The sequence below is a fragment of the Rhinolophus sinicus genome, chromosome 14 (assembly GCF_057876585.1).
Source record: "Rhinolophus sinicus isolate RSI-liver-muscle chromosome 14, RSI-T2T, whole genome shotgun sequence".
Lineage (NCBI taxonomy): Eukaryota > Metazoa > Chordata > Mammalia > Chiroptera > Rhinolophidae > Rhinolophus > Rhinolophus sinicus.
Window position 1 is genome coordinate 78,190,299 of NC_142514.1, and position 24,952 is coordinate 78,215,250.

General features: G+C 39.5%; 2 protein-coding genes across 2 annotated transcripts in view; both read left to right on the plus strand.

Annotated features, from left to right (window-relative positions):
• Positions 1-12,944, plus strand: part of LOC109453332 (nuclear pore complex protein Nup153-like) — a 103,083-nt gene extending 90,139 nt beyond the window's left edge. The window contains exons 16-20 of the mRNA XM_088789798.1: positions 2,832-3,722; positions 6,278-6,472; positions 9,078-9,424; positions 10,907-11,174; positions 12,688-12,944. Of these exons, the coding sequence (XP_088645924.1) occupies positions 2,832-3,722; positions 6,278-6,472; positions 9,078-9,424; positions 10,907-11,174; positions 12,688-12,944 (1,958 nt within the window). The remainder of the gene's footprint in view (positions 1-2,831; positions 3,723-6,277; positions 6,473-9,077; positions 9,425-10,906; positions 11,175-12,687) is intronic.
• A 1,472-nt stretch (positions 12,945-14,416) lies between these two features.
• The window catches only part of LOC148755741 (nuclear pore complex protein Nup153-like), an 85,237-nt gene continuing 74,701 nt past the window's right edge, over positions 14,417-24,952 (plus strand). Inside the window, exon 1 of the mRNA XM_088791363.1 lies at positions 14,417-14,477. The gene's annotated coding sequence lies outside the window, so the exon portion shown is untranslated. The remainder of the gene's footprint in view (positions 14,478-24,952) is intronic.

Consider the following 24,952-nt stretch of genomic DNA (forward strand, 5'->3'; position numbering starts at 1 on the left):
ACTAGCTAGAGGCTAGAATATCAAGTCTTTATATTCTTATATGAAAAATTTCATATTTCATATGAGATACACTCTGGTCAAAATTTTGACACAAGCTTTCAGAAGAGCACTGCTTCTTGGTCCACTGTAGTTCCGTGTGTAGCTTGTATCTCCTGGTCCTCTTCCCATATTCTCTACCTGTGGTACAGTAATTACCATATCTTTAAATGTGTGGCTTTGAGGCAGAGGTGATAACTAATTATTATCTTTGGCACCCATAATTTTAGCTTTCTGTGTAATATCACGTAAGGTATTTTAGAGACCAGGTGGATAGTTATTAGCTCCTGAGAATCTGATGCCATTTTTAAATTAAGTTTCTTATGATAAGAAAATAGGGCATGTAATCATTAAAGTGGGAATTCTGAAGATGAGGGCTTACAAAGTTTAGCTGTCATTTGTCATTATTTATACACAGGTTAGCAAAGCTAAAATGAATATCGTGGACACTTTAATGATTCCTGTTTTGAGGCACTCAGGCAAGTGCTTCATTTGTAGTTCGGTCCCCTACAGAAAAGCATTAAGAAACCACGACTTTGGTCTTGTTGGTATAGTATTCTATATCTTTTCAGTATTGCTCCAACTCCTGTAACGCTTTTGGTTCTTTGACTAAAAAGTATTTTTATTTTGTAAATTACTTCGGTAAATACACATTCACAAGACTGAAAAATTGAATTATGACACGAATCACAGTGAAAAGTCTATCTCTTGTCTCCGTTGGCACAGTTTCCCTTCTTCCTCCCCTATCAGACATGGCAATAGCTATGGTGAGTTTCGTACAACTCTTTCAAAGTTTCTCTGTGGACATCATGATCAAATATACTCTTACTCTGTGTATTGTTAATTCCTTCTACCTTGTGAGTGAAGGTTATGTAACTTATTGCCTTTCTGCTGCTTGATTTTACAACGGATTAGCTTCGACACATATTCTTCAATCTTTAATTATGGCTGCCTGGCTTGTGTATGGTATTCTCCATGTTTCTGAGTTTATCTTAAAAATAAAGTCTCCGCGGTAGAATTGCTGGATCAAAGAACATTTATGCTTGTAATTTTTTAAATATATTGAGAAAATGCCTTCTGTCCTTTTGTGCTAATTTTATACACCCACCAGTTATGTATAAAGAGTGTGTGATGCCTAGTCTCATCGTTCAACAAGTTTATCACACTTGTGTGATCTCTGCCAGTCTCACAGATGAAAAGCAGTGTTTGCAGAATTGTGAGGATTGGTATATAGTTCTCATGCTGAGTATTGGGCAATTTACTTTATGTTTCCTGCCACTGCTAATGTTCTTGAAAGTAGGCCTTTGCAAAGTTATTCCTCTTAACATTTAACAAAAGTTTAACATTTTGTTTGAGAGGATAACATTAATTCAATGTCTTTTGGACATTGAAGGCTAGAATATTCAAGTCTTTATATTCCTGACTGAATTATTTCATATTTCATATGAGACACACTCCAGTCCAAATTTTGACACAATGACACAAGCTTTCAGAAGATCGCTGCTTCTTGGTCCCGTGTAGTTCCTTCTGTAGCTGGACCTCCTGGTTCTCTTCCCATGTTCTCTACCTGTAGTACAGTAATTGCCATACACTTAAAGGTGTCCCTTTGAGGCAGAGGTGATAACTAGTTATTGTATTTGGCACCCGTATTTTTAGCTTTCTTTGTAACATCACCTAAGGTATTTTAGAGGCCAGGTGGATAGTCATTCGCTCCTGAGAATCTGATGCCATTTTTCAATTAAGTTTCTTAGGGTAGGAAAGTAGGGTGTGTAATCTTTAAAGGGGGAATTCTGAAAATGAGGCCTTGCAGAGCTTGGCTGTCGTTTGTCTTTATACACAGGTTAGCAGACCTCAGGATGAATATCGTGGACCCTTTAATGATTCCTGTTTTGAGGCACTCAGTCAAGTGCTTCATTTCTAGTTCAGTCCCCTGCAGAAAAGCATTAAGAAACCACGACTTTGGACTTGTCAGTAGAGTATTCTCTATCGTTTTAGTATGGCTTCCACTCCTGTACTGCTTTTGGTTCTTTGACTAAAAACGGGTTTCAGTTTGTTAAATGCTTCGGTAAACATTCTTTCACAAGACTTAAAAATCAAATTACGACAGGAATCACAGTAAAAAGACTATCTCTTTGGCACATTTTCTCTTCTTCCTCCCCTATCAAACATGGTGACAGCTATGATGAGTTCCGTACAACTCTTTCAAAGTTTCTCTGTGGACATCATGAGCAAATGTACTCTTACTCTGTGTATTGTTATTTCCCTCTACCTTGTTTGTGAAGGTTGTGTACCTTATTGCCTTTGTGCCGCTTGATTTTACAATGGATTAGCTTGACACATATTCTGCAATGTTCACTTCTGGCTGCCTGGCTGGCGTATGGCATTTTCCATGTCTCAGCGTTTATCTTGACAATAAAGACTCCGCGTAGAATTGCTGGATCTAACAATATATATCTTTGTAATTTTTTAAATATATTGAGAAATGCCTTCTGTCATTTTGTGCTAATTTCACACACCCACCTATTACATATAAAGAGTGTGTGATGCCTAGTCTCATCGTCCACGAAGTTTATCAAACTTGTGTGACCTCTGCCAGTCTCACAGATGAAAAGTGGTGTTTGTATATAATTGTCAGGATGGTTCTCATGGTGAGTCTTGGGCAATTTAGTTTATGTTTCCTGCCATTGCTAATATACCTGAAAATAGGCCTTTTCAAAGTTGTTCCTCTGCCCCTTTTGGTTTGTACTGTTTAATATTTTGTTTGAGGGGATAACATTAATTCAAAATCTTTCGTATTTTTGAAGGTTTTGTCACATCTTCCTCATTCTTGAACCCAGCATCCGCATCATTCAAATTCGGTGTCCCGTCGTCCTCATCTGCGCCTTCGCAGACTTTAAAAAGTGTTGGAGATGTTCAATTCGGAGGTCAGGGAGGCTGGCAAATAGATCTGTCATCATATTTTGCGTGTTTGAGCCTTACGAGCGAAGACTTTAATTCTCCTAAAGGAACAGGAGATTTTAAACTTGGAGTTTCATCTGATTCTAAACGTAAAGAAGTTAAAAAGGACAATAAGAATGATAATATTCAGTTTGGACTTTCTTCTGCTTTAAGCCATCCAGCTCCCTTCGAGCCACTTCAGTCAGGGGTGTCTCATTTGGGGCAGCGAGAAAAGAAGAAGGAAGGACCCAAAGCTTCATCTGTAGGCATTAGCTTTGGTACGGGAGTTATTAACCCTACCCCTGCTGCTGCCTGCTCCGTAGTGAGCTCCGAGGACAAGGGCAGCTTCAACGTTGGAACCACAGAAACCAATGTTGCCTCAGTGGCTCATTTCACATGTAAGACGTCAGAAGCAAAAAAAGAAGAAAGACTTGTCACCAAAAAGCAGGTCACTTTAGGCAATATGGACCCTGCCCCTGTGCCATCGGCCTCATTGTCTGTTTGTGGAATAACAGGAAAGAAACATCGAGACCCTGTCACTCCTACTTCTCGAATGTTTCAGAAGAAGACTGACAAAGAAGAACCAAAGAGTCAACTAGTGACTTCCCTTGTGAATTCTAAGCAAAGGAAACGTGGGAGTTCTTCCAATTCGACCCTGAGTTTCAATGTGGAAAAACCATCAGAGCAGAAGTCTGACGAGCCAACAGAGGCCATTTTTGCTGTCGGATCTCAAACATCTGCTACAGCTGGTAAGTATTAAAGAGTCCAGCTGCGTTGTCCCATGACACTTTCTATGTGATATACTCGCTTTCACTTGTGTCTTTCAATCTGAGGTGTGTCTCGTATACACAGCACATGTACGGTATTTCCAGAGAAGTGTTCATGAAGAGGTAGACTAATTGCCTTACGCAATATTAATGGTGATACCTGTACCTGTATGCTATCTCCCAGAACGACTGCCTTGAGAGTCACTTACTGAAACAGCAATGAAAAAGCCATCTTAAGCAGCAAGAAAAATTGAGTTAGGTTTGAGTTTCTCCTGTTTCTCTGTTCAAATTTTAGAGTTACTACATATTCACATCTGTAAAAGGCTCTGCTATGTCTTTGTAATATGATTATATAATTATTTTGTTCAGACATATGGTGACATGGACCCTAACCAAACATGATATGAGTATCCTGGGCCGCATATGTGTAGTTTTATGTTTACATTGACAAGCTCTTGAGTTTGTAGCCTAGATCCATATCATATCAGGAGTTCTGAGCCCTGTTTTTATGACCTTGGACATCTCCATGAGAATGACATTTCAGAATTTTCATTCTGAATTTTCTTTCTCTTCCCACCTGAAAACTTTCCTACCCTAAAATAATAATAATAATAACAATAACAATAATAATAATAATAAAAAGAAGCTCTGATGGATGCATGAAAGTGAAATTAATTCTGAGCTGAAGGGAGAGTAAAAACTTTGAGTCAGGCAATAAATTGTGAGACACAAGGAACGGTAGCTCATTCATGTATTAATGAAGCTTGAAATCATCCTGTGAAAGATGAGCCATCGTTTTAAATAGAGAAGTGATACGATCAAATTGTAATTTGATAAATCACTTGGTAGCTTTATGAGGGCCACATTTGGATGTGACAAAATTAGGAGACCAGGGCACATTTAGGAAGTGTGGATAATACAGGCAAAGATAATGGTGATGTGCGCGAAGGAAATCACATAAGGGTGAGGATGTAGAATAAGGTGTAGTGGAAGACGTTGATTCAAGCTGCTGACATTGACTTTCAGATACATGTGAGGCCTTTGGATATACTGATAATGGACTTTCTGGGCTAGAGGTACAGATTTGTGAGTCATTATCCAACAGTTTTCTAATATGTCATGGCAATAATAATGATGGAAAATGAGTGAGCAGAGTGAATAGAAAAGACCTCTTAACACTGAGGACTCTTCCATTAAGGGAGTGGCAGCAATAAAACTTTGCAGCAGTTAATTTATTTTAAAGGACTAACCACACAGGAAAATGATGACACTGGTTGCTTCTTGGGAGGATGGATTTAAGGAACCAAAACCAGAGGTCTCCATAAGAAGGCTCTTATTCAAGAAATAAAGGGAGCTTGAACTAGAATAGTAGCAGATGGCTAGTCAGGAAAAGAGAATGAAGACGGCTTGAGAAACATGTCAGGGAAGACGAACCATCTAGCCGAGCTAATCAGGTGGATGGTGAAGAGACTACAGGGATAAAGCTCAGAGTGTGGATTGTAGGTAGAAGTCAGGAAACTGTTTTTTTTGGTATTTAAAACCATCCAAGTGGATGAGAGCTTGTGAGATGGGTAGTGAACCAAAGATGGAAACTCAGGCAGCAGTTTTATTGGCAATAAAATGGTGAGCTCAGGTCACTGGGAGAAGCGACTTCAACTGGAGACCATTTAGAGAATTGGGGGTTCCAGAATGAAAGGCTCCACTCTTAGCACTTTATTTCTGCATACACGTACTTTGCTGAGCCATGTTTCCTATGCTACCTCCTCTCCACACATACTTGCTAGTTCTGCTTAACAATTTAAATCTCACCTGTGTGGATCCTCCGCATGCCCCTTAGTCATTTCTTTCTTCTTTGTCCTCTTGTATTAGATCATTTACCACTTTCCACGAGGGTGAGGTGCTACTGTGCATTTGTTTTACTTTAGAAGTTAAGCAAGATTTTATTCATCTTTATGTCCCCAGATCCCAAGTACATTATGATGCTTAATAACTGTCTGTTAAATGGCTAGCTTATGATAGAAATGCCATGAACACAGTAGGTGTTCAATAGTGGACAGTAGAACACTTTAATGCAAAAATGATCATTTTAAAGGTTGTGACCTGTGCTTTGAAATCTTGCATTTAACATGGTCTGTGGCTGTGTATTATCTGTGTTAGGATATTGCCTACTCTTTATATCTTATGTTTTGTAATTCATTACTGTTTAAATAAATTTGATAAAGATTTTAAAGGAAAATTTCGTCTGTTCAGCTCTGATTTGTGTGTATGATTTTTTGGTAATCCATGGCTATTATTCTAACTTATGGTTAAGTGGGTATTTCTCACCGAGCAAGGTGAGTGTGCGCTGCTGATTCATAAGATTCAAAGAACTCTAAGATGGCTATGGTGTTTTTCACAATGTAATGTTTATATTCTGGCATTGTCTCTATCCTAATCAAAAACACTAATAAAAATTGAACATTTAGACTTAGTGGTGTCAGTAAGATATTGACATAAAGTAAATTAGAATTTTCCTGTGTTTCCCCACTGTTTTTTAGGCCATTCAGTACGTTCTTCAATCAACAGCACTGTCCCTGCGTTTCTCTCCTCGGGAAGCTGCCTAGGATTGGATAAGTTCAAGAAACCCGAGGGAGGCTGGTCCTGTGAAGTTTGCCTAGTGCAGAATAAAGCAAATGCAATTGAATGTGTAACCTGTAAAAGTGAAAAGCCAGGCACAAATTCTGAGTTTAAAGGTGAGGAGTTCGTAAAAAGCCTTCTGGTATTGCCATTTTAAAGTGACATGTTTGCAAAAAGCTTCAGTTTTAAAATTATTCATTCTCTATTGAAATGTTATGTAAAATGGGGTATTGTCCTCGTCTTTTAGTTCATACTTACTTCTGAATTACTGTGAATTTGGATTATTTATTTGGTTGTCAGCAGTGATGTATCTTTTCTGCAGCTAGATAAAGAACTATTGTGTCTCGTGTTACTGAATTTGAGATAGTTTTAGCTTTTTAATTTTAACTTTTAACAATCCTTTGGCATCTAGATGGATTTCCTTTCTTTTATGGGACTGAAATTTATACCCCTAGAACTTTATTATAAGTAATCTAGACTTGGGCTTTAATTCCCCAGAGTATGTTCCAGAATAATATTTTTCTTATTATTTTGTTACATAAACATAGGAAGAACCTTTGAAAGTAATTTATGCTAATGTATGTGGAACCAGAATTTTCGAGTCTTCTTATTCATATATGAATTATTCCATATTTCATATGAGAGACATTGCAGTGAAAACTTTTGAGAAAGACTTTAGGAAGATCGCTGTTTCCAGTGTCCTTTAGTTCCTTCTGTAGCAGTTACATCATGGTCCCGTTCCCATATTCTCTACCTGTAGCACAGTAATTGCCCTGCATTTAAACATTTGAGGCAGAGGTGATAACTAATTATTGTCTTTGGCACCTCTGCTTTTAGCTTTCTGTGTAATATCACCTGAGGTATTTTAGAGTCCAGGTGGATTGTCATTAGTTCCTGAAAATCTGATGCAGGTTTTTAATTAATTTTCTTAGGGTAAGAAAGTAGGGTGTGTAATCATTAAAGAGGGATTTCTGAAGATGAGGGCTTGGAAAGCTTGTCTGTCATTTGTCTTTATTTATACACAGGTTAGCAGAGCTCAGGATAAATATCGTGGACCCTTTAGCAATTCCTGTTTTGAGTCACTCAGTCAAGTGCTTCATTTCTATTCAGTCAGCTACAGAAAAGCATTATGAAACCAAGATTTTGGTCTCATTACTATAGTGTGAAGTATGATAAAAAAAATATGGTGAATGTTGACATTAACAAAAATTATTACAGTAAAACACACATTGCCATTAATCCCCCTCAAAGTCCTCCCCCTCACTTTGAACACATTTATCCCATCGTTCTTGTGGTAGTTCTGGAAGTCGCCTTTCGTGAGTGTCTTTAGTTGCTCTGTCATGGCTTCCTAGATGTCTTGAATCAATTCAAAACATTTACTTTTCATGTTCATTTTGAATTTGGGGAAGAGCCAGGAGTCTCACCGTGCCAGATCCCCTTAAGAAGGTGGATGAGGACACACCATAATGTTTTCATTGGACAGAAATTGCCGTACCAGAAGCGATGTATGACACGGAGCCTTTCTATTGTGATCAACAAATACAGCGAATGCTGCTGTCGAGGGCCATCCAACAGAAAGGCAGGGATCTTTAATATGGGAAGCAGCACGTCAAACCTTAGTAACAGTGTGTGACAAGTTTCAACTTGTTCAGTGCAGTTAGTCAGGTGTGAGCTACAGGTGAGAGAAGGTGTGTTTTAAAATGTGTCGTAAATCATCCTCCATCATGATAATGCTCTGTGTCACACATCGCTTCTGGTATATGGCAATTTTTGTCAAAACATTATGGTTTGGGCTCATCCACCTTATTTATCAGATCTGGAATGATGTGACTTCTGGCTCTTCCCCACAGTCAAAATGATTTAGGATATCGAGGCAGCCATGACAGTGCAACTAGACACACTCACGAAAGAGAACTTTCAGAACTGCTTCAGTAAGTGGCAAGAATGATGGGACAAACGTGAGTGAAGTGAAGGGGAATATTTTGAGGGGGATTAATGGCAATGTGTCTTTTACTGTGAGAAATTTTTAAAAATTTAAACATTCACCGTTTTTTTCTTTTAATCATACTTTGGTATTGTTTATGTTTTGAAGTATTGCTTCTATTCCTGTAATTCCTCAGGTTGTTGACACTAAAACAGATTTTTTAAAAATGTTTGGGTAAATAACACATTCACAAGACTTAAAAATCAAATTATGAGAAGATTCATAGTGAAAAGTCTACCTCTTGTCCCCATTGGCTCATTTTCCCTCCTTCCTCCCCTATCAAACAACAGCCATAGCTGTGGTGATTTTCTCACAACTGTTTCAAAGTTTCTCTGTGGACATCATAAGCAAATATGCTCTTACTCTGTATATTGTTATTTCCCTCTACTTTGTGAGTGAAGGTTGTGTACGTTGTTGCCTTTCTGCCCCTTGGTTTTATCATGGATTACCGTGGACACATATTCTTCAGTCTTCACTTATGGCTACCTGGATGGTATATGGCATTTTCCATGTCTCCCAGTTTATCTTTAAAGTAAAGACTCAATGGTAGAATTGCTGGGTCAAAGGATATGTATGCCTTTAATTTTTTATATATATTGACAAAATGCCGTCTGTCATTTTATGCTAATTCCTCAAAGCAGGACTTTTCAAAGTTATTCCTCTGCCCCTTTGCTTTATAAGGTTTAACATTTGTTTGTGAGGATATCATTAATTCCATGTCTTTCATGTGTTTGAAGGCTTTGGCACATCTTTCTCGTCTTCAAACCCAGCAGCCCCATCCTTCCAGCGTCCTGTCTCATCGTCCTCATCTACGTCTTCACAGATTTTAACAAGCACTAGATATGTTCAAATTGGAGGGCCAGAAGGCTTGAAAATAACCGTGTCATCAGATCCTGGGTCTTTAAAACGCAAGAATGATGACATTAAATTTTCTAAGGCAAAAAGACGTTACAAATTTAGAGTTTCGTCTGATTCTAAACCTGAAGAAGCTAAAAAAGACAGTAAGATGGGCAGACAGATTATACGGTTGGTGAGAGTTCCAGCAATTAATAACAAGACTGTGCGTTCAAGTCCCACTGGGATGGTGGGCTGTACCCCTCCAACTTAGAATAAAAGCGAGAAATGGACCCAGAGCTGAGCTGTGTACTCCACAGACAACAACTTGGAGCTCATCAGCCTTGGGAAGAGACATGCTTGCCATATATATCCCATTAAAAAATAAAATTTAAATAAAAAGTATTTTAAAAAAAGCAAGAATGATTATTTTCAGTTTGGACTTTCTTCTGGTTTAAGGCATCCAATTTCTTTGGCTCCATTTCAGTTTAGGCTGTCTAATCTTGGACAGCAAGAAAAGGAGGAGGAAGGACCCACAGCTTGGAGGAAGGACCAAGTAGCAGAAAAACCATAGCTGATGATCAGATTAGTGAACAGGAAGTTTGCAGAACACACTGCAAAAGTACAGAGAGGTTGATCTAAGCTAGATCCACAAGTTCCATTGGGCTAAGAGTGTTTAGAAGATGAGAGCACTATGGAGGAAATGTCACAGAAGTGACAGCAGAAAATTTTCTAGAGGTACAGCAAGACATTGGTCTTAAACATAGAAGTAGTGCAGTCATTGCTAAAGATTACTGAAATTTTAGGGCACCAAAGCCAAAATCGGAACGCTTTCAGAGAGAGAAGAGCTGTTGGCCACACATGAACTGATTAGATTACATTCCGACTTTTAGTTTGCAACATCAAATGCTCAAAACAGTAGAGCAGTGTCCTCAAAATGAAAATGGCTTTGAAGCTAGAATTCTATCACTAGCCAAATTTCATCCATCAAAAATAAAGGCAACATATAGGTGTTTCCGTCAAACAAGTTGAACACCCATGAACACTTTGGAATTAAAAATTGTAAACAAATGAAACATATACCTGACAAAAGGGAAATATGAATTTAGGAAATAGGGATGAGTAGTTTTTGTCTAAAACTACTAAATAGAGAATCAAAAGATGAACACCCATGAGGAGTTTTGAGTAATAAATTGGTGTTGGAGTTATTTACCATCTGGTACAATGTACATTTTTGTTCAAGTTTAATATAATTAACTGTTGGAAGCAGTTTTTCTAACCTCAGCAAAAATGTTACCTTTCATTTTTCCGAGAGTTCTTTCTGAGATGTAAGTCTAAGGAACAAGACACTGGGGTTTATTTTATTAGACATTTGACCTCATTATGCGGTATATTCATGATTACATTAGCTGATTTTTGCAATGTGTTAACTTTCTGATAAGAGGTCAGCTGTTTTCTCAGATATATTCCCTTCACATACCAATTTTGACTAGGAAGGTTGGGTCTTGTTAACAGAAGGTTTTGTTTATATGGAGTTTGTTTTATTAAGCAGTGGTAGAGAGAATTGTATTCCTAAAATTCCTAGAATCATCATTCAAAGCTGGTGGCATTTGTTCCACAAAGTAAGAGTCTGAAACAAAGCTTGGAATTTACTTCTGAGTTTGTGGAGAGTTTCTGAGCATTATCTCATTTTAGCTGTCATGGAGATTCAAGTGTTTCTTTGGGCTTCTAGGGATTTCGATTATCAGACCCTGGACCTTCATCATCACCTGTAAGTCCATCATTTGGTGCGAACCAGATCCCAACGTTTGGACAAAGTCAAGGTGCCAGCCAGACGAATCCCCCAGGCTTTCGATTTCTATTATCTGGAGCATTGTTTTCTGCTGGTTCTCAGCCCATACCACCTGCTATTGGGGTAACATCAAGCAGTGGCCACCCTCCTGTGTTAGGACAACAGCCTGGTCAGTCAGCATTTGGCTGTGGAACAGCTCCTGATTCCAGTGAGTGTGTAGTAGTGATGTGGTTTGTATCCGTACTCAGGTGTGTGTGCCTCGTGTACAATTTTATTCTAGAACTTTGAGACCATTCACATCTTTCTGTTTTTAAATTGTCTCTTGTACTTGGCAAATGGAGACGTGTGTGTTTAGTCTTGCGTATAAACCACAAGCTCAACTTTGACACAATTTTTAGCATTTTTAAGGTATTAAGGCATTTGATTAAAATGCAGTTACTTCTTAACTCTAATTTAGGTCCTAGATTCATTTAATTCCACTTTTCTACACCCGACTTTGGGGCGCTCTGGACTAGATTTCAACTATAGTGTTTTCTGATCATCTGTGATTGGATTTAACTCTGGAATTTACTCCCCTGTCTACTTCTCGTGCTGGGACAGTTCAACCGCGTTGTCTCATGATACTTTATATGTGATGCGCTCGCCTCTTCACTTGTGTCATTCAATCTGAGGTGCATCTCGTATACACAGCACATGCATGGTCATTCCCAGGGAAGGTTTCATGCAGAGGTAGACAAATTGCTTTGGTAAAGGCTGTGGTGCATATTAATGGTGATACCTGTACCTGTATGCTATCTGCCAGAGAGAGTGCCATGATAGTCAGCTACTAAATCATCAATGAAAAAGGCAAACTTAGCCTCAAAAAAAAAAAAAAAAAAAATGGAGTTAGGTTTGAGTTTCTCCTGTTTCTCTGGTCAAATTTTAGAGTTACTAGAGATTCACCTCTGGAAATGTGCTGTTTTTGTAATACTGTTATATAATTATTTGGTACAGACATATGGTGACATGGATGCTAAAAAAAACATGATATGGGCATCCTGGGACGTATATGTATAGTTATGTGTCTGCAATGACAAGCTCTCGAGTTATTAGCCTAGACCCCTGTCTAAACACATGGGCCGAGGCATATTTCTAATTCCTACTGGACATCTCCGTGAGAACGAGATTTCAGAATCTTCATTGTGAATTATCTTTCTTTTTTCACCTGACACCCTTCCTCCCCTAATAAGAAGAAACAAGGAAGCACTGATGCACGCAGAAAAGCAAAATTAATTCGGAGGTGAACGGAGAATAACACTTGGAGTAAGGCAGTAGATTGTGTGACACAAGCAAAGTTAGCTCATACATGTGCTAATGAATTTTGAATTTATCCTGTGAAAGATGTATTTTGATAAATCACTTGATGGCTTTTTGAAGGATAGATTTGTTTATTTTTCAAATTTGAACAAAATGCGATTTTACTCTGATGCCTAAGGAATATAGTGAATTCTGTATATAAATAACCACTTCTGAGCACTCTGCTCCTGAGTGCCGCCATTTCTTCCCTAAAATTGAGCATCGCTAGTTTGATCCAGCACCCCAAGGACAGCTGTGGAAGGGGGTGGGAGTGCCAGCAGTTAGCAAAACAAAGAGCTGACTGAACTGGAAAGCAGCTCAGTGGAGGATAAGGTCATCCTTACCCATAACTGTTTTTGAAAACCAAACACCCGTTTGTTAAAAAGGCTTTAGCTTCCTCTGCACTGATCTTCAAGGAGAATCTGCATCACTGGCCAACATCAGCTTTTTGGTCCCTCTTCTAACAAGTCCAGGAAGGACTCGGGCCAGAAGTCCACAGGCTCATTCTTCATCCTGGGACTGTGCTCCCGAACCTAAATGTGCATTGAATTCCCTGGGGGTTTCTGTGAGGGAGGCGCCTCTTCACATTTCCACTCCCAGGTTCACTGCACCCACACCTAAGATTTCACTTCACTTCGGGTAAAACAGGGATGTGGTTAGGCAGAGGCATGACCACCCCCTCATTTCATTGCCTGAGCTATTCAGAACCCAACAAACAGGAAGAGAACCTGGTTTTTGCTTTGGGAAGTCTCCAGAATAGTGTGATCCTTTCTAAAGAGTGAAATTTATAATAGAGAAATATTTGTTGTATGAGAGTAAGGTGGGATTCTGGTGATTTTTTAAAAAATTGTTTTAGTATATTTGTTATTTTTGTTTTAATAAGTTGTTTTGATACTGTTATAGTGTGAAGAACATTTTAAGTAGTAAAGTTTGACTTTTGTTTTCACCTGACATGACTTAGCATGTGGGGCAGAAATAACAAGTATTGACATTAACTTTGGGTCTTGCTGTGCTTTACTTTTCCTAGAAGCTTCACCTGGGGGCCAGCTTTCTCCCTTGTACAGTGTCATTTCCAGGACTGGATTCCATAAAAAGTGGGGAGAGCAGTATTACTGTAAAAACACAAGACATACCAAGACTTGGATTGGGGTGCGGAGGGGTTGTGGGTTTCTGTCTTTTTGTGGGTTTGTTTTGCATTGATAGGTTTTACAGTGGTGTGGTTTTGCTGTGGTCTGGTTTTGTTGTTGCTAGTGTACTGAATTCTGGAAAATGCTGAAGAGATGGAGTGAGGTATACCGTTCACGGGTGCCGACTGCACTGTGTTTGCAGGAGATGATTGAATACAGATGACCCTGTTGTCCATCTCTTCATTTGTAAAATTCTCCCAGTAATGGAGACATTGTGGGATCACGTGTGCAGAAATCGCTACAGAGGAACTTTATGTACCTAATCCAGAGATGCCTGTGAAGTTGGTCTGGATGTACAGCAATAAATATGTTGTGAGAGTGAGAGCATGCGTGTAGCCTGCTGGACCTTTTCTCTTTAATGGTTAGCATTAGTAAGTGAGTAGGATAAGGAGATTTTAATGAGAAGCTGCTGTTCATGATTTTTGTGTGTAGTGAGCTGACTGTAGTATGTTACTACTGTCTGTTTAAAAAAAGAAAAACTGTAATTTATATCCACTTTGAATCTTATTTTGTTTACTTGGGGTGTGTGTGTGTGTGTGTGTGTGTGTGTGTGTGTGTGTGTGTGTGTGTTAGAATGCAGACAGTCTAATTGGGATTTTAAAAAAGAAATTGTATGTCTTTACTGACTCTGCCATTAGTTTGAGATAATTTTCCACAGCTGTATGTCCCATGTCCCTGCCACTTAATAATAGTAACAGCCAACATTCACTGAGGGTTTAGTGTATACTGAGCACTGTTCCCAACATTTGATATTTATTATCTCAATTCATCCTTTCTGCAACAGATGCCATAGATACTATTGTTATTGAGTGTGTGATGAATGGAAAACTGGGGTAGAGAGCTTAGTGACTGGGAGAGGGTGGTAGAGCCAGGATTGCACTCCCGGTTTCATCGGTCCGTCTTCTCCTTGTTCTGTCTGGTGACATGTCACAGAGCAGCAAGCCTCTGGAAGGGAGGACTGGACATCTGCAGAGAGCGGCAGGGCTGTGGTGAGTGTCAGAAGTTCCAGACTGACCAATACTGGGGGGCGGCATCTGTGGCATGTAGGACAGGGTGTGTGATACATGGCACGATGCTGAAACGAACCTTTAGAGCAAGTAGCAGGGCCGGCACTGCCACCCATGAAATAGTAGCTAAAGGTAGCTTAATATGAAAGATGTATCTAAAAATGGTATTTCAGAGTGTTTTCATAAAAATCTCAGTTGTGTACAGTAGCCTTTCTGAAGTGATCAAGAATTAGGTGTAACCTTTCCTGGACAGAGGAGTGTCTCACGTAGACTGCCAGGTGAAAGTAGGGAGGGGACATAAGCCAAAACTTATTTGAATTTTATTGAATGGGGGTTGATGTGGACAGCAGCTATGTATCAATAATGTTTAATTTAACTATGACAACTATAAAATGAACGAATTATTATTGCCTTTATTAGTGTGAGAACAATAGTGTTTGGTCTTTGACATTCTCATTTGTCATTGTGACTATGGGAGATTAAAGTGGTTTGAGGCATCTTTTATGGGATAGTTCCGTATAGGCCTGTGTTTAACAGTTAATTTCTAACGTACATTATTATCAGTATTGTTACATCTGTTTATAGGTATTTGGACACACTTTTTCTCCTAGCAATAACTTAGTCTCGTGTTTCTAGGGCATCACCTTATGGGCAGATTAACTTTATAAAAATACCATTAAGATCAGGTAAAGTCCAGATGCTATCTTCAATTAAACTATCCTGCTCCAGCAATACTTATGTATAAAATTACAATATTCCAGCTTTAGAAATATATTGGGGGAAAAACCCACTAACTGCATGATTAGGCTTCATTTTCAAAAAGCAAAGCTTTCCTTAGTGGAATTAAAAAGCCGTAAGAGGAGATGTGATTGGGTAGTTCTTGCTCTCTTCTTTTCTGGAACAAGAGCTAAAGACAGACAAGGATGCTACAGGTTCCCAGTCACAGTGAGAACGTTTGGTATTCAGCCTTGAACTTGTTACAGTGACAGTAGCACAAGTGTCTTTCTGTGATGTGAGCCTACCTCCTAAACTGAAACATAACCAAAAGGCAATCTGTAATATAGAGCGGTTTGTTTCAGACTTTCTCCTCACCTAGAGGACAGGCAGTCTGTCCCAATGCCCAGCAGGGTGCCAGCAGGCAGCTGGGGGTTCCTACAGCTTCCTGCTGCTGGGGGGCCTGGACTGGAGAACAATCCACCAGAATGTGAGAACAGCAGGACACAAACTGCCCTTTAACACATTATGAACTGGAGCTGACAGGAGTGAAAAGGACTCCCAAAGGCTAAATTTGACCTGCTTGTCATTTGCTTATAATCCCGCAAGGGAGGGGGAAGACCGTTGTAGATCTCAGTGCCTCTTAAGTATCATCTCCTCTTCCCCTCCCCAATACAGGGAGTTAATTTCAGTTGAAATAAGATGTAGTCTTTATCTCTCGGACATCTGAGACACAAACTCACCCCTGTGTATTCCTGGATAAACAAGTTATTTTCCCTGTGTCTGAGGCTCACCGGGTGCCGCTGTCATTGCATACTGTTCTTAGAAGACTGCAGTTCAACAAGGTGCTCCGGGAGCCTCACTCGCTGTGATCTGAGCCTCACTGGCAGCAACCACCATCTGGGAGCTTCAGGTAGGTTTTTTCAGTACCAGTTTGTCCCTGAGAACAGAACTCTAATCCTTATGGGCCCCTATTCATGAAGATTGTGAGAGTTTTGTTAATAGAATAATGAACGTTTTCTATGGAAATGGGAAAGTTTTGAAATTGGAGTCTCTGGAAGAAGAAAAGATCAACTTGAAGAGGGAAAGTGGCCCAGTTGGTTTTAGAGTAGCACAAACCAACCTGACCCATTCCCAAGACCTAAAGCACTCATAACTATTTGGATTTTAAAACTGGAAAGTACTGGTGTTTATAACTTTAAACAGTGATTTGGGGCCATCATGTCCTAATTATCTGCCTGGCTGAGGCCAGGGTCCAAAGCAAAATGAAGTGGAACCTGAGCGAATATAGGAATCCAATTTATAAACAGTAGGGTCAAAAGGAAAGCCACAATGTCATGGGAGAAAAAGGAGATAATCGTAAAGTGAAACTGGGATTATCAGAATGTGTGAGTTACAGCCAATAATCAAACTGCACTAATGTTCCTGATGGAGGCAAATGATCAGAAGCAATTAATTCTGCCTCTCTTTGTAGTTATATTTTCACATTTGACCCATTCCAGATTTACTTTATCAGAGAGACAAATCCATGAGTATATTTGACGGCTTTGCTCAAAACAGGAAATTCAAACACATCATTACTTATTAAGCCAACCAATATTAGAGATTGTCTTTAGAAAGAAAACTGTCAACAAGAGTTTAAGAATGAAGCATTTCTCTTTTTTTGCTAAAGATCTTGACAATATTTTCTTAAATTGTGATACCCAACCAATTGTTTGGAAATAAGCACAGCACGTTCAAGTCTGCTGAAACTTGTAAAATGAAACTTTAAATCCCAAACAGGATAACTGGAAAAAGAAATAAAGGGATTTTGAAAAGAATAGTTTAAAATGGAAAACGGGTTAACAACAAAAATTAAAACTAGGCTGACAAAAAGGGTGCAGGTATGTAGAAAAGCACTCTTCGATAGTTTCTCCCATTTTAAAATTCGAGTCTTTCAGGTAAATATTCAGTTAACTCAAAGTCAACATTGGGATTCTATGCCCCCAGTCTGTCCCTTGACTCTCTCACGTCCCCGGATGGGTCCGGAAGGAGCCTTTGGTGGTCCTGCCAGCCAGATAGGCACCTGTGATCTCTCGGACCCTGCTGTCTCCTGTTGATCCCTGGTTGAGAAGTAGCTTTTCTCATCTAAGTTTGGGGCACAGACTTCTGCCCCAGCTTTACCCACCACTGATGTCAGTAATGGTGTGTCCCTTCAGAACTTTTAGCAGGGCAACTGCTCCAGGAAACCTGGCAAACTCCCTCTGCTGACTGGGTCTCACTGCTGGCCCTCCACTGGTACTTGTGAGGCTCCGCTCGGCCTGCCTGTGGCTCCCGTCTCTGGGCTGTCCCCTGCCATGACACTCCTGTAACCACGTCCATATATGGCGAATCCTGGGCAGTCACAGTGACTCTTCATTCTGAGCACTCTTCTAAATCATTCATAGGTTCTTCCAGGAACTCTTCCATGCCACAAGAAGGACCTTTTCAATGCTCCCTGGAGCCTATCTCTAGTCCCCCGATCCTACCAAAGCAAGCCTGGTAGGGCGCCAATGGGGAGAAGCAGAGCATCAGCCTAGGCAGACTCAGATTCTCTCTCAAGCTGTCTTAGCTTTTAAACTAATGTCTTATTCATCACCCAAGACCAAGACATGGGGACTGATCGTCTCTTACAGATCAGGAACAATCCTTGACACTGGTAAGAAACTCTGAAACTCAGTGTCTCTTCTCTCATTCCCTTTCCTGATTTCTCCCTTGTCCTTCCATTGCCATCTCACAGGAACCACCTTTATATCATAGAGCCATTGACTCCACACTGTGGCTTATAACACAATGACCTCTAGGCTTTGCTGTGAACGTGTAAATGAAGGCTTTTAGAATTAAGAAAACTCTTCTCATTCAACAAAACATGGCTCTCGAGATTACTTACTACTTTGATGAGGACTGAAAGCCAACCTGTGTTCAAGACAGCACCAACCACCCCTCGAAGGCATAAGGTATGCCAGCGGCACAGAGAGGACAATGAGAGGATAACATGATTTCTAGGCAGGAAAGATACATCTTTTTAATATTAACTAATATCCCCATTGCATTGTTATGTGTTTATTAAGTGTAAAAGGCTTTATATTGTTTGTCTCCCAAAATAATTTCAACAACCTAGTTAGATAGATACTGACATTACACCCATTTTGTAGTTGGGAAAACTGAGTCTTAAAGAAGTTAAGGATTTGTGAGGGTCACAAAGGCCAGAAAATGGTGGAGCTGAGCTTCAAATCCAGGAAGACTGTCTCAGTCACACTTTTTCAGTCTCAAAATCTTATTCAGAAGAACTGTATAGTGGTTGCCACCACTGTTCTTGACTCTTAGCTGTTTGTATTTCCAGCAGAGAAGGGAAAAGTGTAGGCAATGGCATTCTTCCTTTCTCTTAGCTCAGATACTTTGCTTTCTGTACCTACTTCATTTGGTGGTCTTCAGCCATTAAGGATATGAAATGTAGCTCTTAACTAAATGTTGGGGCATCCCTGACACAGACTCTGTAAAGAGATAGATAGACCATTCTTTTTCAAAACTATTGAAACAATACAGTTATTCCAATTAAAAATGAGGTAAGAATAATGGGGACCGTAACTCCCGACTCATAAGTGTGAGCTGTGCAATGACTTTATTCTAAAGAGTATGGGAAGGGGGAGAAAAGAGAAACTTTACAGAGGAGAACACTGAGAAATACCACATCCAGATGATCAAGGTCAACATCAACAATGAGGCTAGCTTCGGGACCAACAGACAAGGTGGGAAAGCAGAGTAATGGGTTGGAGACTTAGTGTGCCATTTTACAAGGCTAGGGGAGTACAGGGTGCCTCAGATTAAGATGTAGACACATCTGGCAAAGTCTCATTAGGATGGCAAGAGGTGGGATCTCTTGGAAAATGATGAGAATAAAGAGGAAGGTGTTATGGTGATTGAAATTGATAATATACGGAAAGTGTAGGGTATGTGTGTTTGGTAAAAGAAGGCATGAGGAATGGAAATGCATTTTTATTAAAGGAAAAGAAAGTAATTTTGTCCTAAAGTAAAATGATTGTTCCAGAATAAGAGAGGAAAAAGCTGAAGGATTTATGAAAGTTGTAGAAGGTTTGTGGAAGTTACAGAAGGTTTATGGAAAAGGAATCTTGAAAAAGAAATCTTATGTACGGTTAAACTAAACAAGATTGTGAGGGATTTATTTAACTTTTACTATCAAAAACACATTGATGCACAATTAGAATTTGTTTTTCTCTCTGTTAAAAGAACAAAATTTTTCTGTATTTTGCTATGCTCTTAATAAGAAATTTTAAAGGAAAACAAATATTTTGTGTTTTATTAAGATGATTTCCTATGCTCTCCCTCATAAGGTCTTTGATTACTTAGGTAAACCAAATCTCCTTAATAATAAAAGAGGTAAATTTTGCCACCAGCTATTATTTAACTTTCTATTTTTGCCTGCGATGATTAAATGAATAGTTAAGTATTGTTGCACAGTGACCTATGATCCTATTTGACCCAGTGTTCTAAAACATTTGATATATTTGAGAATTTCAAATTTTAAATAGAATCTTAACCTTAATGTGAAAATAACTTGAGACATTTTCCTAAGGAATCTCTCTTTACAACAGAGGGAAATTAAATTAATTAGGCCTATTCGATATGCTAGAATTGTTATTTGATAGGCTAGAATTAAGGTTTGAAAAGTGAATTTAATCCAATTGACCTTTCTCAAGAATAAATATGTGCTAGTGATGAATGGTATGTATTTTCATTGGGTAGAAGCATTCCTATGACTATAGTCACAACAACCACTAAAATACTTCTAGAAAGGATTTTCCAATTTGGAGAACCCCCACAGAGCTGCATAGTGATGGGGGAACCCACTCTACAGGACAAACGCTATACCAGGTATGTGAAATTCGTCCAATATTACAACATGTCCATTATGCTTATTATCTCCATTCTTCTGGAATTGTAGAACAAATGAATGAGGTAAGCAAAACTCAGTTAACAAAATTAATTGAATCTTTTTATCTGCCTTGGCCTAAAGCCCTTTCCTTAGTGTTACTTAAGATCTACTCTCTTTGGTAAACATTGATTTTTTCCTCTTGAAATCATTACTGGGAGACCTGTGGTAACTAGAATTGGAAATATTAATAGATGAAATCCAGGCACAAGCCAAATAATTAAATGCAGTGCCAGCTGACAACGTCATAGTTCTTTAATACCTTCAGCTGCCTGCCCTCGGGTATTGCCTCTCATTTCAGATCTGTTCTTCAAATTGACCTTAACATCTTATGTGTTATTATAGAAATTTTTGCTGTTATAAATCTTTGTTTGTTTTGCATAGCTTGATGTTAAAAAGACACTACTCTAATAACGGTTGCTCAACATTTTGAAATGATTACTAAGGCCTATGAGACTTCATATGAACAACCTTAAGAAACTACACAAGATATTTGCTTGCCCCTAGAAACATGACAGTAAAGCCTTCCTCTGTGCTGGCACCCTTGTTGCTCAAATGTGCCTAAAGCTTCTAAGCAAAAAACAAACTACTTTCCCTCCTATGTGGGACATGATATACTGGGAATAAGTCTTCCTTGTGACAAGGGACCGACAGTGGCATGACATACCCAAAATGAGCCATCCTGACAATAGAAGACCAATGATGCTTTCAATAACTGATCAGTACTGCTCTCTGATGATTAATTAACAGTGTTTTCAAGGAAAGATCTTAATCAAAAGGGAGGAAATATAAACAATAAAAAAACAAACATCAACAATGATAAGTCATGTTGATATTCTGTACCCTTGACATGATATGAAGATAATGGCACTTTACCTCTGTGGTCTTCCTCCCATGAACCCATAACCCCAGTCTAGTCATGAGAAAAACTTCAGACAAATTCCAGCAAAGGTGTACCTTATAATATACCTTACTACACTCCTCAAAACTGTGAGACAGAGGTGACATCATCAAAATGGCGGCAGGAGGAGAGTCTCTGGAAATCTCCCCTGGAATTTAAAACAAACTGAACAACTATAACTCCATAAAGGACCCCATGCACAGCAGACAGGAAAGACGAAGAAGCTCACTACTGAATTCACCTAAAGGTGGGTGTGTGGACAAAGGCCCGGAGAGCAGTTTCCAGGCTCTCGACCTCATGCGGAGGCGTGCTGGCTTGGGTAGTGGATGGCCATAGGGTGTGGCTGGTTAGCTGTCGGCTGTGGCCGGTAGGCCAATTGGCCACTGATATGGCTGTCGCAGCTGCTCTGGGGAGTCGGTCAGTTGCCAGAAAAGCGGGCAGCAGGTCACACATCCAGGCTCCAGTGAGACAATAGTGGTATGGCTCCATGGGTGTTCCTTTTTGGCCTTACCTATGGCTCTGTGCGTGTTCCTTTTTGGCCTAGGCACATTCTGCATTTTTATGTGGGGAGTGAGAGCTGACACCCCGCAGGCAGCCCCAAATGAAGGTTAGCAAATTGCGTGAACAGGGGAGGAGGGAAGGGAGAAGTGCGGAGATAGAGCTATGCGGGGTGCAGGATGCAGACCTAGCTTAGTGCTCTGAGATCGCTGCATCCGGGAATTACCGCAGCTGCAGGAGAGGGAAGAACTCAGTCGGCTAGGGTCCCGTTTACGGCCCACAGGGTTGAGGGGACAGCATATAACATAGCTGAACCCAACGCTCACGGCAGAGACCTCTGAGCAAAGACTGAGGGAAGACGGCTGAAAACGGTGGTTGAAGCCCTCACACCAGCAGAGAATGGAAGACTTAGGCAATGACTCTAGCCGTCCCAACCCCACCCTCCTAGAGCTTGCCACGCCCCCACCTCCCCAGAGCTAGAAGTAGAACAGTAGCAGTGTCAGATCAAAAGAACAGAAGATTTTCAGTTCTGAGAACTGTGGTCCACAGACGCAGATTTGCAGCCAACTAGTTCTGGCAAAGGGGAGGGAGCTGTGGCGGCAGGACTGGCTATGGTGGTAGTCACTGCCATTGCTCTGGGCCAATTCTCACAACTCACCCCATCCCTGTCCCCATCTATCTGGGTGGATCCCTGCAGGAGTAAACAGAACTGCTGAAACACAGGGGCTCTGAATCTGGTGCAGGAAGAGTTTTGGAACTTCAAAAGCTTTCCACATCCCCACAGGGACGTGGTGCCCTGTGATCCAGGTGAACTGTTAACAGAGGAGAAGCCCGCCTTCCAGGAAATCCCACCATTGTGTGAGAAGCTGGAATAGTGCAGAGAAAACATAACACTACAGTGTGAAAGAGAAAAAGAGGGCTGCAGTCGGAGAAAAAATAAAACATTCTACCAAGAAGTACTGAAAACAAAGAAAGACCTCTTCCTATCAACCTGTTGCAGAAGCCACTCCTGTAGATGTCTAGGAAGAGAAATTATAAATCATTAATTGTCAGGAATAACCAAGGCAACAAGATAGCTCAGAAAGAAAGTGAAAAGTCTCCAGAAAATAAACTTAAAGATATGGAAATATGTGACTTAAATGACAGAGAATTCAAGATTGCAATTCTGAAAAAACTCAACGAGATGCAAGAAAACATAGAAAGGCAGTTTAATGAACTCAGAAACACAATCAAAGAACAACATGAATATTTTACCAAAGAGATTGAAATTTTAAAAAAGAACCAAATAGAAAGTCTGGAGATTAAGAACTCAATAGAAGAAATGAAGAACGAAATAACCAGCTTAGGCAGTAGATATGACCAGATGGAATAAAGAATCAGTGACATCGAAGACGTCACAGATTGAAGAAGAAAGAGACTTGAGACTTAAAAGAAATGAAAGAACTCTACAAGAACTTTCTGACTCCATCAGAAAGAGCAATATAAGAATAATGGGCATACCAGAAGGAGAAAAAAGAGAGAAGGGAACGGAAAGTATATTCAGACAAACAGTTGATGAGAGCTTCCCAAACCTTTGGACAGAACTGGATCCTCGAGTCCAACAAGCAAATAGAACACCTAATTACCTCAACCCCAGCAGGCCTTCTCCAATGCACATTGTATTGAAGCTGTCAAAAATTAATGACAAAGAAAGAATCCTCAAGGCAGCCAGGGGAAAGAAGACGGTAACCTACAACGGAAAGCTCATTAGATTGTCATCAGATTTTTCAGCAGAAACTTTACAAGCCAGGATGGAGTAGAATCAAATATTCAAACTCTTGAAAGAGAGAAATTATGAGCCAAGAATAATATACCCAGCAAAGATATCCTTTAGATATGAAGGAGGAATAAAGACCTTTCCAGACATACAGAAACTGAGGGTATTTTCTAATATATGACCTGCACTACAAGAAATACTAAAGGAGGTTATTCGACCACCATCAATAGGGACAATAAGTGGCAACCAAAACTTAAAAAGGGGGAGAGTAAAGGCCTGAACCAGAATATGGGAATGGAGAAAGGAAGCATGCTGAAGAAAATGGAATACTCTCCATGTGAAGCTTTTTTTATATATATAAACTTTATAGTAACCACTAAAAAAAAATCCAGAACTGAAATATGTACTGAAATAAAAGAAGAAACAGAGGGAAACATCATAGAATACCACCACACAGAAATAATAGACAACAACAAAAAGGCAAAGATACCAAGGCGACACAGTCTTACGAGAAACTAAAGATAGAATGATAGGAAATCCTCACATATCAATAATCACCCTAAATGTAAATGGACTGAACTCAGCAATAAAATAGCACAGAGTAGCAGATTGGATCAACAATCTAAACCCAACCATATGCTCTCTCCAAGAGACACATCGCAGCTAAAAGGACAAGCATAGACTCAAAGTGAAAGGGTAGAAATTGACACTAAGCAAATGGTACCCAGAGAAAATCAGGTGTAGCCATAATGATATCAGATGAAAGAGACTTCAGGGTGAAAAAGATAACAAGAGACAAAGATGGACATTTCATAATGGTAAAGAGGACTATACAACAAGAAGACGTAACAGTCATCAATATTTATGCCCCACATCAGGGAGCACCAAAATATACCAAGCAACTACTAACAGAACTAAAGGGAGCAATTGACCAAAACATAATTATACTAGGGGACCTAATTACATCATTGACAGCTATGTATAGCTCATCCAAACAGAAAATAAATAACGAAATAGCAGCCCTAAATGACACATTAGATGAAATGGACATAATGGACATTTATAGAGCACTTCATCGTAGAACAGCAGACCATACATTTTTTTCTAGTGTACATGGAACATTCTCAAGGATGGACCATACATTGGGATATAAAACTAACCTCAACAAATTTAAGAAGAGTGAAATCATACCAAGCATTTTCTCTGACCACAAGGCTTTGAAATCGGATATCAACTGCAAAAAGAAAGCAGGAAAAAACACAAATACATGGAGATTAAACAACATGTTTTTAAAGAACAGCTGGGTCAAAGAAGAAATTAGAGGAGAGATAAAAAAATACATAGAAACAAAGAACAATGAAAATACATCCTACCAAAATTTTGGGGCTGCAGCAAAAGCAGTTTTCAGAGGGAAATTTGTATCATTACAGGCCTATCTCAAGAAATAAGACAAATCCCAAATAAATAACCTCACATTACACCTTAAAGAACTAGAAAAAGAAGAACAAATGAAACCTAAGGTCAGCCAAAGAAAGGAAATAACAAAAATCAGAGCAGAACTAAATGAAATAGAGAACAAAAAGACAATAGAAAAAATTAATGTGACGAAGAGCGATTCT